Source organism: Stegodyphus dumicola, chromosome 10, assembly GCF_044657685.1.
Source record: "Stegodyphus dumicola isolate Sdum_Otavi_A_Nest chromosome 10, ASM4465768v1".
Lineage (NCBI taxonomy): Eukaryota > Metazoa > Arthropoda > Arachnida > Araneae > Eresidae > Stegodyphus > Stegodyphus dumicola.
The window spans coordinates 142,877,826-142,896,156 of NC_140777.1; the positions used below are offsets into that span (position 1 = coordinate 142,877,826).

The following is an 18,331-nucleotide window of genomic DNA, read 5'->3' on the forward strand; positions in this document are numbered from 1 at the left end:
TCGGAAGTTCTATTTGATATAATCGAAAGTTTAAGCTTACTTTTATAAAATTGCTCTTACAGTCTGCAAAAAATAATAAGCCGGATGCAATTCGAAAATTAAGGAACAACGCAATCATCAACATTAACTGAAATAGATAATTAGATAATTTTAGCTTATACGTCCATTATACATAAAATGCGCACGCGAAAATGTATTCTGCACTTGCGCACACTCATATGCGCAGTCGTAAAAGGTCTTATGCGCACGCGTGAACGCCTCTGCGCATGTGTCAACGTTGCGCATGCGCAGAAAGTTTTTAGTTTTGATGTCCGGATTATAGATCATTCCGAATTATGGGTGTCCGAATTAACGACTTTTGACTGTAATTCCTTACTAAATGTAGTATTTAATCTCGATGTACTCCGTCTTTGATATGATTTAAATCAAATTCCTCATCATTATAAATATCACAAATACAAATCAAATAGTTTTCTAGTTGCAATTTTCTAATTTCGGCTATGCGTAAGGTATGCTTTATGCATACGCGTGTTGAAAGAAATGTTTAATAAAGTAAACAAATAAATATTAAGCTTCTTTTTTTGTAAATTTTGATACCCTTTAGATCATAATTGCTCATTATTTTATAAATTACGGTTTCATATTTTTAATTTTATAATTTCTGCATGCCATTTTACCAGATTTAAACTGATGATCTATAATCCGGAAAAATCAATAATTAAAAACTACTCTTATGATATTTACAAAACTTGGCATTCTGGCATAATTTGAATCGTAGAATCGAAATATGGAAAAAAATTCGTATGTTATTTTCAGAAAAAGTCTGATTTTGTGTCAAAATACCTATGTTAGAATAGTGCTATACATAAAGCTAATATATATCCTAAGTTGCGCTTTCAAGACATGAAAAATGCAGTTTGAATTTTGTCAATCGGCACTGTAGAACGGGAGATATAGCACTGTCCCCCCCCCTTTTTTTTTTTTTTTTTGTTTTGAGCAGTGTACCTCAAAAATAACAGCAGTAAATAAAATTAGCACAGACTGACCAAATGACATCAGGTATTTAAAAAATCTGGTGTGTACACCATATGACGGAATATTAAATTATACATATATATACATAAATATACGGAATATTAAATTTTACATATTTTTTCTTGCATTTCATTTAAACTTATTGGATTTAATTTTAAATCTACTTCGTCGATAGCGCATAAACCGCACCAGAATAAATGCACTCTTTAAAATTCACTATATTTGTTTACCACAGCGACACTCTGATGCTAGGTTCACTTAACAGCGTTACATTTTATTCATTTTATAACTCAGAATGCACAAAATTTATATCATTTGAAGAATTACCTAATTGTTGCCACATGTTCTACTCAAATACTATAATAAATCTAAAAGGATGTAAAAAGAAATTAAGCAAACAACAACAAAAAAAAAAAAAAAAAAAAAGTTTTTCACAGACGATTCAGTATTTCTTATTCAATTAATTCAGTTCTTGCTTTGTGACAAGGCAAAAATACATAAAAACTCAAAATACGTATCTATATTAAAAATTATGAAGTAAATCTTAAACACTTGTTTCTTTGAATAAATTCCAGAATGGATTAAGCACGATTTAATTCGCAATAATAAAAGAAAGCATTATCTTTGTTGTTGTGGAGCTTAGTTTCTCTAAATTGGCAACAAATCTACTATTTTGCTAAGTTTCAAATGTAAACAGATATGGCCGCCACGGCAAAAATAATTATGCTCAGCCACACTTAAATTTTAAATTTCTGATACTTCTACAAATATTGTATGCAGATTCACTAAAGGCATAAAAAAAACCTTCACCGAAAGATAAGAACAACATAATTCAATCATTTTTAAAGAAAAAATGCACAATTTACAAATATATAAGAATAAAGAAACTGAGATATACATACATATATTTATATACTTTTGGTATGGCCGGTTGCAACCAAAATATGAGGTGTACACCTACATTTTAGTTTTGGTCCTTTTACTACCATCTTATTATTTTTATACATATATATTTAAAACTATAGATATACAATCTGTTTAGATAGCTCACTATGCTCTCTCTCTCTATATAAATGTAATATAGTGAACCTTCTCTTAGCAACTAATTTTGAAAGTGGCTAATATTTCTGGCAGTATGAACAAGCATTGGTATTGAATGTGAAAGCTGTAAGATGTGTTATAGCAGCCCCACATACAAAATTTCAACATTCTGAGGATAGTTGTTTTTGAGTTACGCAAGATATGTACGTATGTACGCATGCACAAACGCCATGAATTCCTAAGACTACTACCTCCACAGAAGACCAAATCATCTGAAACCCTAGGTTAAAGTTTTCTGTGTATTATGATTTATGATGAATAAATGGAAAACTTAACAGATTTTTATTTTTAGTTTTCAGTTTTATTTTCATATTTATCATCAGGATTTATTTAATTGTAAGATATTTAATTTAGGAACAGAACAATTTATGCCTATATTGAAGATAATGCACTATCTGAAGAAGTATTATTGCAAAATTGACAGCCAAAAAACAAATACAGGGAATTCTCTCTCTGCTGACCACTTATGGCTACAGATAATTTCAGTATTTTACAGAAATGGTCTTCTTACATATGTCACATTCAATAACAATGCTTGCTCATTCTGCCAGAAATATTGACCACTTTAAAAAGTGGTTGCTATGGGAAGGTTCACCATGTTACATTTATATATAAAGAGAGAGAGAGAATAATGAGCCTTATTACATTATCACATTTATCTATAAAGAGAGAAAGAAAAATGATTCTATATCTATAGTTTTAAATATATATGTGTATATAATTTAATATATATAATAATATGTATGTATATATTCAAAAATAAAAAGATGGTACTAAAAGGACCAAAACTAAAATCTATAGCTAACACTGCTGAGATTGTTAAATAAATTAATACTATCCGTGACGTCTTATTTAATAAACAAAGATCAACTAAAATTTTAAATTAATGCAAGAAGGCTAAATTATTGTTGTAGAAGAGTAGGAAAGAGGGAAAAAATAAAAATCAAAACAAAATTAATGAAAAAGTAAGAAAATGAAGCAGTCAACTGAATAAATTCAAATTAGACTATCATCTAGGGGGCGGTATTTAATTTGAAGTTATTCCCTTAATTTACTCATTTTGTTTAATATATATATGTGTGTGTAAGTAATAATAAATAATATAGTAAAAAAGTGTGAAATCCAGACATTAAACATCTGGAATGATCTAATATCCAGACCTATGGATATTTTTTTTCTTTTACAAAATCCATGACTACAATACTTAAAAAAGGGGGGCACATTTATGGTTGTTGTTGAGGGATAATATTTTTCAGTCTGTTCTAAACAATAAGTGAAGTCCCAGGACATACTTGTTTAGAGTGGGATGTTGCTCATACTGGTTTTCTTTTGTTAGCATACCAGAAATATACTTACTTATTTCCATTAGCTAATTTATGAAGGGCATCCCTAGATATCACATGACCACAAACAAGTCGCATAGGAGGATTATTTTCAGAAGTCTGTTGTCTCAAGATGGGACAAGCAAAGATGGAATGAAAATGACATTTCCTCCCAAGGTCAATTTCAATCTATAAAAGAAACAGCACAGAAATTAATTCAAACTTTGGTAATAAGTTAATTTTAATAAAAGCACAAACATATTAAAATTTATTCCTTTTTGAAAGACTTGGGAAAAGTGATAATAAGTTATCAATAAAAATGAATACAAGTTTTTCTTTAATCTTCATGTTTGCTGGCAACTATTACATCAAAATGCTTGAATTTAATAAAATATAGCATGATTCCTTTTAATTTAAATACTAAACCTTTCCTTAGCTCAGCATTCAGGATTCTACATGATTTTGATCTACTTGAAGAGGTCAGGTTTAAAACTAATGACTTCTTATGCTTTCAGAAATACTGGTTACTTCCAATAGTTTTTGCCAGAAGTGTTCAAGGTATATGGTGATATGAAACCTGTTTAAATGTCTCTATACATTCTACAGCATAGAATTAAATTATAGATATAACTTTTTGACTGCCCTTTTTTAAAGAATTAAAAAATTGAAAGTACATAATCTTATATTGACAACTCGCATGATCTTATAATATCGACTCTTCTAATCATTCAAGTAACATACAAAATTATATCATTTGGAAAAAAATTTAAGGAGAGTAAAAATTTTCAAAAAGAACTGCAAGTCCTAAAACTGATACTGCAAATCTAGAATAAGATTACTTCTCATTAAAGTTTTTAAATTTGCAAACTAAGCAAACTGTATCTTATCAGACTGTATTCTTTTTTTTTTTTTTTTTTTTTCTTTTTTAAATTTACTTTGTATAATAACCCTATCAATAGCAGAAACTAATTAGGAAAAAAATTAATAAGCATTAACCTTTGCATTCTTAATTTTTATTAATACTTAAAAGTATAATTTGATGAAAATTTTTTTCATGCAAATTTAATGAAGCTATAAACTAAGCATTTCTAATAAAATTAAATACAGCAATCTAAATACTATCAAAATATTGTAAACATTCAATAAACAGGTTTATGCTATCTTATGTTAACTTTTGGCCATTAGTGCAAGTACAAGAAAGAAAATATTTTGTGCTGTATAGTTAAATAATTTACAAAAGGATTATGTCTACCAGTAATTTCCATTATTTTTAAGAGAAATGATTTCAGTCATGATTTGAAATAATTTTGTTTTGAAGTTTCAATAGCAGAACTATTAAACTCAAAGGTCCAACAAGCCCTAGTGGGCCATAGCCTGCAGTGCCCCTATAGCTGCTTTCCTGACCGTGGGCCCCAAAGTGCATAAGCATATTCCCTGAATAAGTGGTCAGCTTGTCACAGGACCCCTGATGTTTAGTCCCCAAGTGACCTTGGTACTCATTTTATCGACCCACTCAAGGGATGAAAGGCTGAGTCAATCTTGCCCAGCCCTGGGATCAAACCCCTACCTGTGGTGTTGCTATGTGACATGTGCTAGCCACTGCACCACCAGGCCTTCAATAGCAGAACTCCAGTGAAAATTATGCAATTAATTTATTACAAGGCTATTTAAATGTATTTTAAAGCATGGATAATGGTAAAATATATTATACATGGTATCTGTTTTGCAATGTGGTTTCTGCATGGAACCACATTGCAAAGCAGATATTGTTATATCAGTATATCCAGCAAAAAATGCTTGTTTTGTAAAGTAGAGACCTTTCAAATCTATCAATTTCAAATTCATCTTGAAAGCCATGATTACACACAACATTGATTGTGCATATATACAGAGTAGTTACAAAATAACATGAGGTATTCAGAGCCCTCTAGCAAGTAATATATTGGACAAAACATTACCAAATTTGATGGGCATACATAGTGGACCCTGGGATTTTAATTTCTAAAAGAAAAAGTACCAAAAGTCATTACCAGAGAAAATGTTGTTGCTGCAAAAGTATATTAGTGTGAATAATGAATCATTTAAATGCCAAACGACACATTACACATCAATTTAATAAACAATTGTTTGTTACTTACAAATGAGGTTCAAAGTTACCATCATTGCGATGTTCCAAGAACTGCATACATTGCCACAGCAACTCGCAACATATCGGAATTAATTTGCTTTACCTCTAACATTATTCGATCTTTTAAAAGTAGTGATATCAGGGACAAGTGCTTGATACAGAACACCTCTAAGAAATTGAAACAATCAAAAGTCACTAAGATTGAGATCGGCAACCTCGGTGGCATAGGAAATGCACGAGTAATGAATCTGCTGTCAGAATAGAGTCTCAATATATGCTGTACCTTAAATTCAATGTAGGATGGTGCACTATCCTGCATGAATACTGTCGAATCAAGAAATCTTTGTTGCTGCAGTTGTGAAACCACGAAGTTCTACAACATACTGACATACCTGTCAGCAGTAACAGTACAGGTCACCGGTCCACTTACATGATTGTCTTCATAAAAGTAAGGACTGATGATGAAAGATGCTGTAAAGCCACACCACACTGCGAGTTTCCGTGAGAGGAGAGACTCCTGCATATAAGCTTGCAGATTATTCACAGACCAAATGTAGCAGTTGTGTATGTTAATACCACTGTTCAAACAAAAGTGTGCTTTGTCACTGCATAAAATCTCCCACAAACTAAGTTCCATCAACTTGCATGTGCGCTAAGAATATCAATGGAAAATCAAATTGGGTGGCCACAATGTAAGGGTGCAATTCTTGAATAGAAGAAATTTTATACAAGTAAAACTTCAACATCTAATGCAGGATCTTCTGAAACGTTAAGTATGGGATCTGTATGTGCCGAGATACTACCCAAGCACTGTTGATACCCTGCACATCTGCCATCTTCTGTTTGACAATAGCAGCTGCAATTTTTTCAACTTATTGCTAACTAATCACTATGTGTTCCTCATCTGGTTGCTGTGCTAGAGTTCTTGCAGTTTCAAACTGTTAAATAATGATTCATAGATATGTTATGCCCATAGGTTCTTTTTGCAACTTCTTTAACTGTCAAAATTTATGAAGGGCATCACTAGCATTCTCGTTCCACTGATAATACAGCTTGACTAACAAAGCACAGTCCCATAAGGTAACAGCCAAAAGGCAGTTGATCTCAAAATGCTGAGAATTCTTCCAGCCTTTACTTTTCTGCTTATGATTGCTACACGATATGCAATTATGAAAATTAATGCAGTTTATTTATTTATTAGCATTTAAAGTGTTTTTTTTTTTTTTTTTTTTTTTTTTTTTTTTTCCCAGAAACTGAAATCCGATGGTCCACTATGCATGCTTATCAATTTTGGTTATGTTTCATCCAGCACTTTATTCAGTAGAGGACTCTGAACACCTCATTATTTTATAATCATCCTGTTTTTTATATATATACATATATACACAATTACATACCATATTTATTTGCATATCCTCCCCCCAGATTTTTCAACATACAATTAAGAAACTCCAAAGTTATAATCACAAGATGCAAAATATCAATTGATAGCAAAGTAAAATGTATGAATAAAAGGAATAATATTGAAATTAATAACTATAAGACACTTGTGTGAAATATAGAATACAATAATATATCAATACATGATATAATCAATAATATATATATATATAACCAATAATATAATCAATATTAGAACATCTACTATTATATGCTCCTTTGCTGATCAGAAGTAGGACACATCAGTATAATCTTCTACTCAGAGTTTCAAAGGATGAAATTCATAAAAACTAGCAAAGGAGGGACCATATGGAAGTAAATAACACAATAAATATAATTACAGACAATTAATCCTATTAATCCTTTTTAAGATGATCATCACGGTACTTTTCCGGTACTTTCTAATGAAAGTGATAAACGTGTTGCTGATTAACTATTTGACAAGAGCTCAAGGGTGAAAACAGCCATTTTTAAAATGATAGTGTGCTAAGAATACAAGAGCAATCGGTCAATAAAATTTATAAATTAAAAAGCATTTACAGTTAAAAGTTAACTTTTTAAAGAAATCATCCTTTCTTGTGCTCTTGTTCTCTCCATGTATGCAACAATCCATTTCACTAAAAAAAAAAAAAAAAAAAAAAAAAAAAAAGAAGAAGAAGAAGAAGAATTGTACAAATTTGGAATCCATACAATTACAGCACTATATGCCTGTTAAAATAGATGTGCTGTGCATATACTTTGGTTATCACATAACTGTTCTGGCAATCTACTTCATTGCCTCATGAATACTTTTTGCAATTATTTGCCAGGTATGTGGATAGTCAGAATGTGAAGAAGTTTATCTCAGAGAAATGACCTCTTAAGCAAATGTTCAATACTGATGCATATTTATGTTCTAAAAAAATATTCATAACTTTCAAAACTTGTTGCCACAAGAGAATTCATGGTATTTTAAACTGTGATTATATAACATCCAACTTATGAACACTTATATAAAACTTGATTGTGGCGCTTTCATGCAATTGATTATGCCATCCTTGTGACAGACTACCTCTACAAATGACTGATGATATAATAAAAGAATTTTTAATAAATATTGCTATCAAACATGACCCTTCTAAAGTGACCAACTTTGTAAAAAACCAAATTTATGTAAAATCATATGTGGTTATCTAAGAAAGAATTCACTATAACTCACTGCTTATGATTACAGTGGGACGCACACTGGACACTAAACACTCACAGATAAAAACATGTACTCACTTGTAATTAATTTGACAACAAAGTTTTACTATGAATTTGCATAGGATTCACTGAAAGAAGATATAAATATTACAATATTCTTGTAGTTATGTGAAATTATACTTACAGGTAACTCATCACATGTATTCCATACACCTGTAACTAACCTCTGCTGCATTACTTGCTTTATATTTAACAGAGCTGGTAAAGCTATGCAGCCAGCATTAGTACTGGAAAAAAAAAAAAAAAAAAAAAAAGACAGAGAGGTTAAAAGTGTCAAGCATTTTGAAGGCAATTCACAAGACATTTAAAAATAGAATCACATAAATTTCCTCTATACAGCCAAAAATGATTTTATTTTTTTCATAAAGTGAATTTAGGCAATAAATTACCTAGGGTACCAAAGATATCAGAAGTATCAGAAAAAGTACACAAATTTAAATGTTTTAATTCTAGCAAAACAGTGGTACCTTGGTATACTACATCATTAATCCATTTCACATTATTGGAAATATACTAAATGAACTTTTCTAATAAAAAATAATATAATTAAACTGCTCTTTAATTTTTTTTATTATTTTTATAATACAGTTTAAAACTAATAATGAATATTTAAAATGCAGTGGGTGAAACATACACTTAACATAAATGACGCACTGCACATGATACTGTACATAAATGCTTTTTTGTTATCTAGAAATTTTCAACTTGCTCTAACATCTCTGATCTTTGATTGGTAATTGATTTCATTCCCTTCAAAACATTTGTTGATTTCATAGCAAAGTCACGAATATGCATGCTTTTTTTGTACTTTTCAAAACTTACTTTTTCACATCCATGGAAATCTTAACATTTTTCTTTGTTGCTTGATTCTTTTTATAAGCTTTCTTAAAATTCACTAGTAATGAATTTATAAAAATTTTAACTAAAAATAAATAAATAAATAAGATAAAAAAAAATAAAATCACTTGAAAATTCAGAATTATAGCATGAGTTGTTTACTGAATATTAGCAACAAGGACGTAGACGTTCATGCAGCATTATCTTGAAAGAGGTAAACAAGTGTAGTACACACAGTTGTGACTCACTGAACTCAAGCTGTATACCAAACAAAAATTTTTTCCAAAATAGGACTTTCAAAGCAAACAGATAACGAAGTATCACTATATATCAAGTATTTTAACTGTATATATTGAAAACTTATTGAAACCAACAGATAGAATTCTTAATGGTATTGTAACATCTCATAGAAAAGATGGAATGAAAATAAAGTAGAGGACGAGGAGATGAAGAAAACAAAGGGGAAGAGTCAACTATCCAAAATCTGAAACTGATAAATAAACTTCTGTTCCCTAAAATTTTTGAGCCATATTTGTCATTAAGTAATGCTGACAATAAGGAACCAAGCAAAAGAGAGAAAATAAACATATTTCATCAATTTTTCAGAGATGCCATGCATACTGTACCAAAATTTAGCATTCTGTATTGTTCTACTAAGAAAATGCAGGCAAAATGAAGCACAAAACAACTGGAAAATATTTTCTAGCATTTTAAATTTCATGGATATTCACACACTGTCTGAAACTGGAAAATGCACAAAGAGAATTTTTTTTTTTTTTTTTTTTTTTTTTAACTTCCAAAGTTAGCCTAAACATGCCTTTCTGCTTATATTTATTTGAAAAGTACATCAGCTTCATCTCATCTGTAAACAATATTCCTTTATTCATGCTTTCTAAAGCCTTAATTGCAAAAAACCTTGCTTGCTGGCATAAACCATGAATATTTTCACACAACTATTTTATAGAATCTTCACATAAAAACCTGATTCAAAAATCTCTACTTTTTGCAAAAATGTGACGGGATGGCTGCTCCATCAGTTGATTATGGAAAAGCATGAAAGGGCCGTCTGCCTTCGGAGAAATGTCTTCATGAAAGATTATCCGAAGAAAACTGGTTTTTATTTACATTATGCTACGAGAAATTCATGAAAACCCTGTGCATCCAATTTATATTTCAGTAGAATCCAGGATAAACTACTATCATTCGGCAACTTTGACCGACTCACTACTGATAAAGCCTACTAGTAAGGTACCTAAATGAGAGATTACAGCCACACTTAACAGCAGAAATGATGATTAATGGTCGAAAAAAGAACAGCATATGATAAATTTTCTTCATACTACTTGAACCTACAAAAATAAACAAAACAAAATTCTAATTATTAAACTTATTTGAAAATAAATTACAAATTACCAAACTGCCAACGGACTTTCCACAGATAAACCAAGTAAAGCACAGGCATCTCTAGTAAAAATATCACAGATTTCAGCCCAATGTATCGGATCTAACAGATAACTGTACGGTGAATTTTCAACTCCTTGTCTTAAGTACAAAAGACTTCCCATTAGAACTTGGATATCTGAAGAGAGAATATGTGATTAAAGTAAGGCATCTATGGACTAAACAGGAAGACAAGATCAACATATCTAAAAATCCTTAACAGTACATTTATATATATTTCATAAAGTGTGAATTCCATTACGCTCTACTGTACTACTTATTGTATGCGATTTCTTGATTTATTAAGTATGGTAAAAGGCGTCTAATCCCTGAATGCATTTAGAAAGAAAAAAAAATTCACTCTTTCTATTTGGTGTAGAATGCTCATTGATACACACCATATCAAATGAATCTCAGAATGCATTACACTTTTTCATTTTAAATTATTGCCAAGTGGAAGTTTAATTTTACTAATTAATAATACCTTGACATACAAATAAAATTAAAAGTTGATGTGCTTAAAATATGATTAAATTTAAAATTAGACAACTGTTATTGAAAATCGTATTTAAATTTTTCATATCTAACTCTCCCCCTCCACCCCACCAAAAAAAGAGAAATTTCACATGAAACTAATAATGATTTTATAGCATCTAAGACACATAAAAACCTGTTTTTACAATAATAATAAATGAAATACCATAAACATTATTGTGAGCCAAATGGTTAAATTATAAGTTCTATATAATTCTTATAACTACTTTTTATGCAGTATTGAAAGCATACAACAAATATCAATTTGATTTTATTTTTATAACAATTATCTTTTAGATCCTTATTATAGAAATAATACCTTTTTCATGTTGTATTGCTAAATGCTGAAAATTCTTTCGAGCATAACTTATAGCTTCTTCTTGCTTAAATATTCCTTGTTGTAATAAATCAATAAAATGTAATCTATGAAGTCTGAATTCCAAAGAACTGTTTTGTTCCAACAATTTCTTCCTATTTGATTGAGCCCAGCTGAAAAATAGTCATAAGCATAAAAGTAACTAAAATTACCAAAAGTATAAATTAGAGTACATTAAAAATATATTTAAAGTATAAATTAATTGAATAATTGAAGGTTAAAAAATTCATCACACATTTCCTAAATAAATATCTAATACATGATAAATCAACTGGTAAAAGTTATTCAAACACAATTATAATGAGCCTTCTCTAAGATAAGCAACCATAGTTCCAGAAGATTTTGATCTTTATTGAGGTGGCTTTTTTAAAAAGATGATATTTAGTATCAATGTTTATATTCTCAGGAGTACCAGTCACTTTCAGGATTGGTCACATTTGGGCAATTGTTGCATTTATGGGAGGTAGATGTCATGAGAGGATTCACTACACAGTCTGAGATACAGAACAGTCATGACTTTGACGAAAATAAATTTCTAGAATTTCTGCATTTTAAATTAACCTAAATATAGTAAAATGATATGCAGATATTATTAAATTAAAAATATGAAATGGTTGGTTGCGAAATAATGAAGCATTTATGACCTTAAGTTAATCAAAATTTACAAAAAGAACTCGAGTATATTAATTATTTTGTTTTTTCAATATAAATTGGTTAAGCAAGTTTGTTAATTATATAAAAAGACAATTTCTTCAGTTACACAGTTGCCCTGCTCAAGGTTCTGTAACTGCCATCTCCAGAGTTCCTATTAAAGATCTAACTGAAAGCTTTTCAATCTCAACAAAAACGTTTTTATCACTTTCATTATCAGTGGTGATATTTTCTAGATTTAAAACCATTCTACTAATTCTGCCACCTGTTGCTCGTTTGAAAACTGGGGTAATGACATTACAATGAAGACTTCAGCTACATTATCTTCATTTAGCATTTCTCATATTCCATTAATAAGAATAATTCCCAGTTCTTTTTCTTTAAAGGCATACCATTTCACTCTCTTTTGTTTTGCCATATTTCTTCAGCACCAGGTGTCACCATTTTGGTTTGGCTTCTAGTTGTTCCTAGTTAGTCAAATGTTAATGCAATGGCTTTATTAGCTGAATTCAACTGATATTAATCATCAATCAAACAGCAATGGTCAATCTCATCAATCAAACAGCAATGGTCACTATAACGATTGGCAGGTCAATATTTGTAACTACTGTGGCACACAGGTACCAAGATTTTGCTTCTTTAAGCACTAAAGCCAAAGGAGCACACTTGAAATGGTATCATCAACACAAAAATCAGAAAGCAGCTAAACGGTTCAACTTACTGTTTGCCAGAGAGTCAAAATTTAAGTACTTAATATTATATGTGCAGAGGAGGAAGAATACACAAGTCTAGTAATATCACTGAATGCTGTTCTTTCTGCGATGATGACATAATCTTGATGCTGCATTTTCTTGGTATTCGCTGCATATCTTCACAAGATGTATGATGATGGCTCAAAGGTACTGGGATGAAGTCCTTGAATCCCACTGTGTGATTATATATTGTAGTAGTTGGCCCAGCATTTATTCTTACATATGATAAAGCACAGCCATGAACAAAAGACCTTCAGTTTCTATGTATTATCTACTTAGGTTATATTACTTGCATGGAATGGTGCCATAGTCATCCAAATTGCACCAATTCTTTGGGATGCTTCTAAACATGCTGCCTTTGTCTTTGTACCCCTCTAACCATTTTAAGAGCTCAAAACTTTTCAAGAATGGCAATGACTTCCTGTATACTACAGCAATTAGAAGATATGAAATGCAACTGCAGGGCTTTCATACAGAACAGAGAGATTCATATCCTTTACTAAGGTAAGTTTTGTTCATTTGCACAGCTTGCTAGGAAATTAATAAAGTACTAGACTTGATGTACATACATAAATGATAACAAGTATATCTGAATACATTTAATTTACTATAACTTTTTAGTTATAACTATACAGCTGAATTGCATAATGAATACAGCTGAATTGCCCTCATGTGAAAATATGAATCAATCACAGCATAATTTTTAGGTTATGTCAAATTTATTATTACATTTTTAATTTTTGGAAAGCATTCTAACAGAAAAATATTTACGTACAAAAGAGCAGGTTCCAAATCTCTTCTCTTTAATGCATCTAGTATTCTGTTTAATTCTGAGAATGGTTCCCTTTTGTTCTGTTCCATTTGGAGGCCTGTTTCCTAATATCAAGAAAATTAGAATATAAGAACATTGCAATTCATCATAAGATCACATTTAAAAGTATTTAATAATTAAAATTATATTATTATTATATTTAGTAATAAAATATAACAATTAAAAACTGTTTTAAAACTAAAAGCTTCTGTTATAAGCAAGTTTGTGCTGTTAAGTCAGAAGATTCATGCCACTTTAAGTCATGCCACATGCTCAGTAATGATTCATGCCACTTTATATCCCAAGAATTGCCTTCAGAAGTTGAGGCATGGAGTAAAAACACATTAAAGAAACTACGTGAAAGGAATGATCACCCACAAATCTTGCACAGTATGGATTACTGAATTACAAATGAATTAGGTCGATCCATTTTTTGTACCTAATTTAAAAGTGAAAGTTATACATAATCCAGAGGGCTTTGGGTTAAAATCTGCTGAAACCAAGTCATTGAAGTAAAGTCTGAGAAGTATTCCTAAAATCATTCAGTGGCATATTGCATTGTCCATCTGAAACACTCCTCCTCCATCAAAAAAGAATAAGCATAAAAATATATGGGAGATCTAAGAGAAAAATCCTAAACTTTCAGACCGGTCTCAAGAGACTCCAAATACACTACAAGGCCTAATTCAAGCTACATGATCAACCCAAAAACTGTCACAGAAATTCTCCTGGCCTCAACTGCACATGCATCAGCATGATATACCTGGATGGTGGTATTTTATGGAGCATAATCTGCCAGGTCAAGATGCAACAAGTTAAAAGGTATATGCCATGATAATAGAAAGAACAAATTGAAATTGAAAAATTCTAAAAACAACCATCAACTCAAATATCCTAGTACAGTAATTAAAAATAATTTATACTAGCTTAAAATTTCAGCAAAGTTAAAAACTTTACTCTGCATTAAAAAATATAACTCTAAAATTTTAAATTTTACAGTTTATAGTATAAACCAGATTTTTTCAAAAAGTCAAACAAATTAAAATGAGGATTGATTTCTGGAGATGGAGACAAACTGTTTCAACATATGAAATTTAAAATTTGGACAATCATTTAAAATATGAACCACAGTTAATGTAGCATTACAGTTTACACAGATTGGGGCATTCTCTCTTTCAGGTACTAATGTGTAATCTGAGAATCACCAATCTATTAGCATGCCAATACTTCTTTCAATTTTTTTTTTTTTTTTTTTTTTTAACCCAACACTTTATTTCAGGCTTCACTTACCATACTTTATTTATTTGTACCTTCCAGTGTTACTCCAACTTTCCAGTGCTACAACAACAAAAATTTTGCCATTTTATATATTTTATGATGTCTGTATAAGGGGATAATGGGAATCAGGTAGATTGATGGCATCAGCAGACCTGGCAGCAATGTCTTCAAGTTCATTGCTTATTATACTAACACTGCCAGCAATCCAACAATGCAAGATCTAAATAAAAATTTAATACCCTCCAACAGCAAAGGATTTTGTGAATGACCTCGAGATTCTAATGATTTGAGTGCACTCAGTGTGTAAAGGATAAATTTCCTTTTTCTCCATTGTTTTGAAATAAATAAAAGTACTTAATCAACAGAAATAATTTCAGCCAAAAAAATAGAGCACGCTTTGTGCAATCAACTGCCCTCAATAATACAGCCATAAGCCAATGTCAGTCCAACATGATCAATGGATTTTAATCCATCAGTAAATAAAGGTTGTAAATATTTCTATGTTCAAAGAAGATTTATTTGCATATAATTTCCCTAGTATCACTCTTTTTAGAAGGTTTGAAAATATTCAGGAGTTCTATTTTTGCATTTTTCTATAAAATAATAATGAAACCCTTATCAGTTTTAAGTTTCAAATCATTCAGTGAATACTTTTCAAAATATCAGCAAATTTGCAAACTAAAGAGGGAATATAAGGTGCCCTTGCTTGGTACAGAGGAAAACAAAAATCATCCCGTAGGGAATGAGTAGGGAACCAGGGATGAGATATGACTTCAAAATAATAAATAACATTCTTTAATCACACTTTAATTTTAATGATGGTTCAACATTCTGCATATAAGCTTTGCATTAGGGAGGTCTTGAAAGCACCTAAGCAGATCCATACAGCTTGGTGGTATATGGGGGCTCACACCAAGTCAACACAGAAGGCCATGCTGCATCACAAATGACAGATTGCAGTCTAATTAGTGCCTTGTGGATGTGGAGAACTGAAGAGCAATCTGCAACTTAAGACGTACTGGAAAGAACTTAAGTCAGATTTAGAAGTTTTAAATATTTATTATTTAAATATATAATTTGAGGTAGGAAAGTTAGCTTCCTATCAAATACGAGACTATAAAATTTTATTTATGATAACACTGGAATCAAGCATCTCTCAGATGAAGCTGTGAATCAGGATGCAGGTTTCCATTACAACAAAAATGAACACAAATGTTCCTTGTAGTTAGAAAATTTAATTCCTTCTTTATTTGCCCAGTCAACAATCTTGTTCAAAGCACTCTGCAATTGTCTTTCTATGCAACATATTTTTGCACCTTGGCAGCTTATCTGGAAATCATCCACTATAATACTCCATGTCAATGGCCATACCATGCTGAAAGTATCGGTTCTCATCCGATCACTATAATACAGTCAAAAGTCGTTAATTCGGACACCCATAATCCGGACCTCAAAGCTACAAACTTTCTGTATAAGCTAATAAAGCGTATAAAGTAAAACGGTATAAGCTAAATACTAATTATCTATTTCAGTTAATGTTGCAGATTGCGTTGTTCCTTAATCTTCGAATTGGATCCGGCTTGTTATTTTTTGCAGACTGTTAGAGCAATTTTATAAAAGTAAGCTTGAACTTTCGATTATGTCAAATAGAATTTTCGGTTTATATTTACTAATATGTAACGGATCTACAAAGTGGAAGTACGTTTCGGAGTACATTAAACAAAAAGTGGAATTGCTTCAAAAAATGGATAAAGGCATATCCTTTGTTTATCTAAACTTTGTTTATCTTTAACGCCGTGCGCAATGAATTGGAAGTTGATCTGTCAGCACTATCCTTATCTTCAGGGCAGATGTTTTTATTTTATTTGGCTTATAATTGCTTACTAAATGTAGTATTTCATTTCGATATACTCCGTCTTTGATATAATTTAAATCAAATGCCTCGTCATCATAATTCGCTTCCGATAGCGAAGAAAGTAACAGAGGTTATTGAAAACGAAAAAATTTCGATTGACAAATTAGTCGGTATTCTCGACACAGCAATTATAGGACTTGAACAGCGGAACTTTGTAACTGAACAAGAAATTATGTATGTTTATAGAATTAAAGAGAATGTATTATCACATAAAAACGAAGCAACTTAAACAACTTACATTGAAAGAAATGTTTAATAAAGTAAACAAATAAATATTAAGCTCTTTTTTTTTTTTTTTTTTTTTTTTTTTTTTTTGTAAATTTTGATACACTTTAGATCATAATTGTTCTTTATTTTGTAAATTACGGTTTCATATTTTTAATTTTATAATTTCTTCATGCCATTTTACCAGATTTAAACTGATGATCTATAATCCGGAAAAATCGATAATCCCTAATCGCCGAAGTCCCGACGAGTCCGGATTAACGACTTTTGACTGTACTCCACTTATAGTTGAAGGAAATTAAAATGTAATTAATTTTGAGGCTAAAAAGTGTAACACACAGCACACATCTCTATGGCACATCCTCATCTTGAATTACTTTATCAGACATCAGAGAACCTAACTTTACTTTGAAAGTTCTGACACACCAAAAATTTCTATACAAAAACTAGCAGGCTGTCATATACAGGGGGTTATTATAGGTCTTGGAGTATGCCATACCTCCAGGTTTTATAGGCAATTTCTGTTTTAAAAAAAAGGAAACTACATAGCTCCTTTTCACAAAAGCATTTCAAATAGCTGCCTCCAAAAATAAAATGTTATTAGTTGTTGATCAATTCTGCACAAACCACTTTGATAGCGAGAAAGGATACTATCTTGCTCTGATGATATATATGGCAGCAGGTAACTATTTTTTCGAAAACTTATCGCAGGCAGCTTGTAAATGCAAATGTTGGTAACTGATCGGTCCTTACCTCGCTTTAGTATTAGGGATGATAAAAGGTTTTCTCCAGGTTATAGGGAAAATATGCTCCTTCCAAGAAATGTTATAAAGAGTAAAAAGAACCACCAAGAATATACTGAGCAAATGCTTAATCATTAGATAATTAATGTTGTCAGGACCCAGGCTAATCTTATGTGTCATTGACAGAACACTTTTCAAAACTCAAGCATGGTGAAATCCGCATTATGGCTCAAAATGTGTCCGCACAACTCGATCGAAATCACTTAGTGGGCAGGATAGAAAATAAAATTAAGTATAGCTACAGTTGGATGGCAGCACCTTTTCTGAAACTTTTATGAAATGTTAAGATGAAAATTTTATTTTTGGAAAAATGATTCAGTTCTGATTAAAACAAAACTTTTCAAAATATTTCACTTTTAAATTAGCATTATGCAACTATTTATTTCTATCAGCATCAAACTAAATAATTATTTTAAGCAAGAGGTGTGGTCAATAAAA

At 30.8% G+C, this 18,331-nt stretch overlaps 1 protein-coding gene across 1 annotated transcript in view; it reads right to left on the reverse strand.

The window, feature by feature from the left end:
• Sou (required for meiotic nuclear division 5 protein souji) overlaps positions 1-18,331 on the reverse strand; it is a 66,162-nt gene that overhangs the window by 11,434 nt on the left and 36,397 nt on the right. The window contains exons 4-8 of the mRNA XM_035370914.2: positions 13,637-13,737; positions 11,402-11,571; positions 10,522-10,687; positions 8,396-8,498; positions 3,493-3,647 (exon numbers count right to left, since the gene is read on the reverse strand). Coding sequence (XP_035226805.1) covers positions 3,493-3,647; positions 8,396-8,498; positions 10,522-10,687; positions 11,402-11,571; positions 13,637-13,737 — 695 coding nt within the window. The remainder of the gene's footprint in view (positions 1-3,492; positions 3,648-8,395; positions 8,499-10,521; positions 10,688-11,401; positions 11,572-13,636; positions 13,738-18,331) is intronic.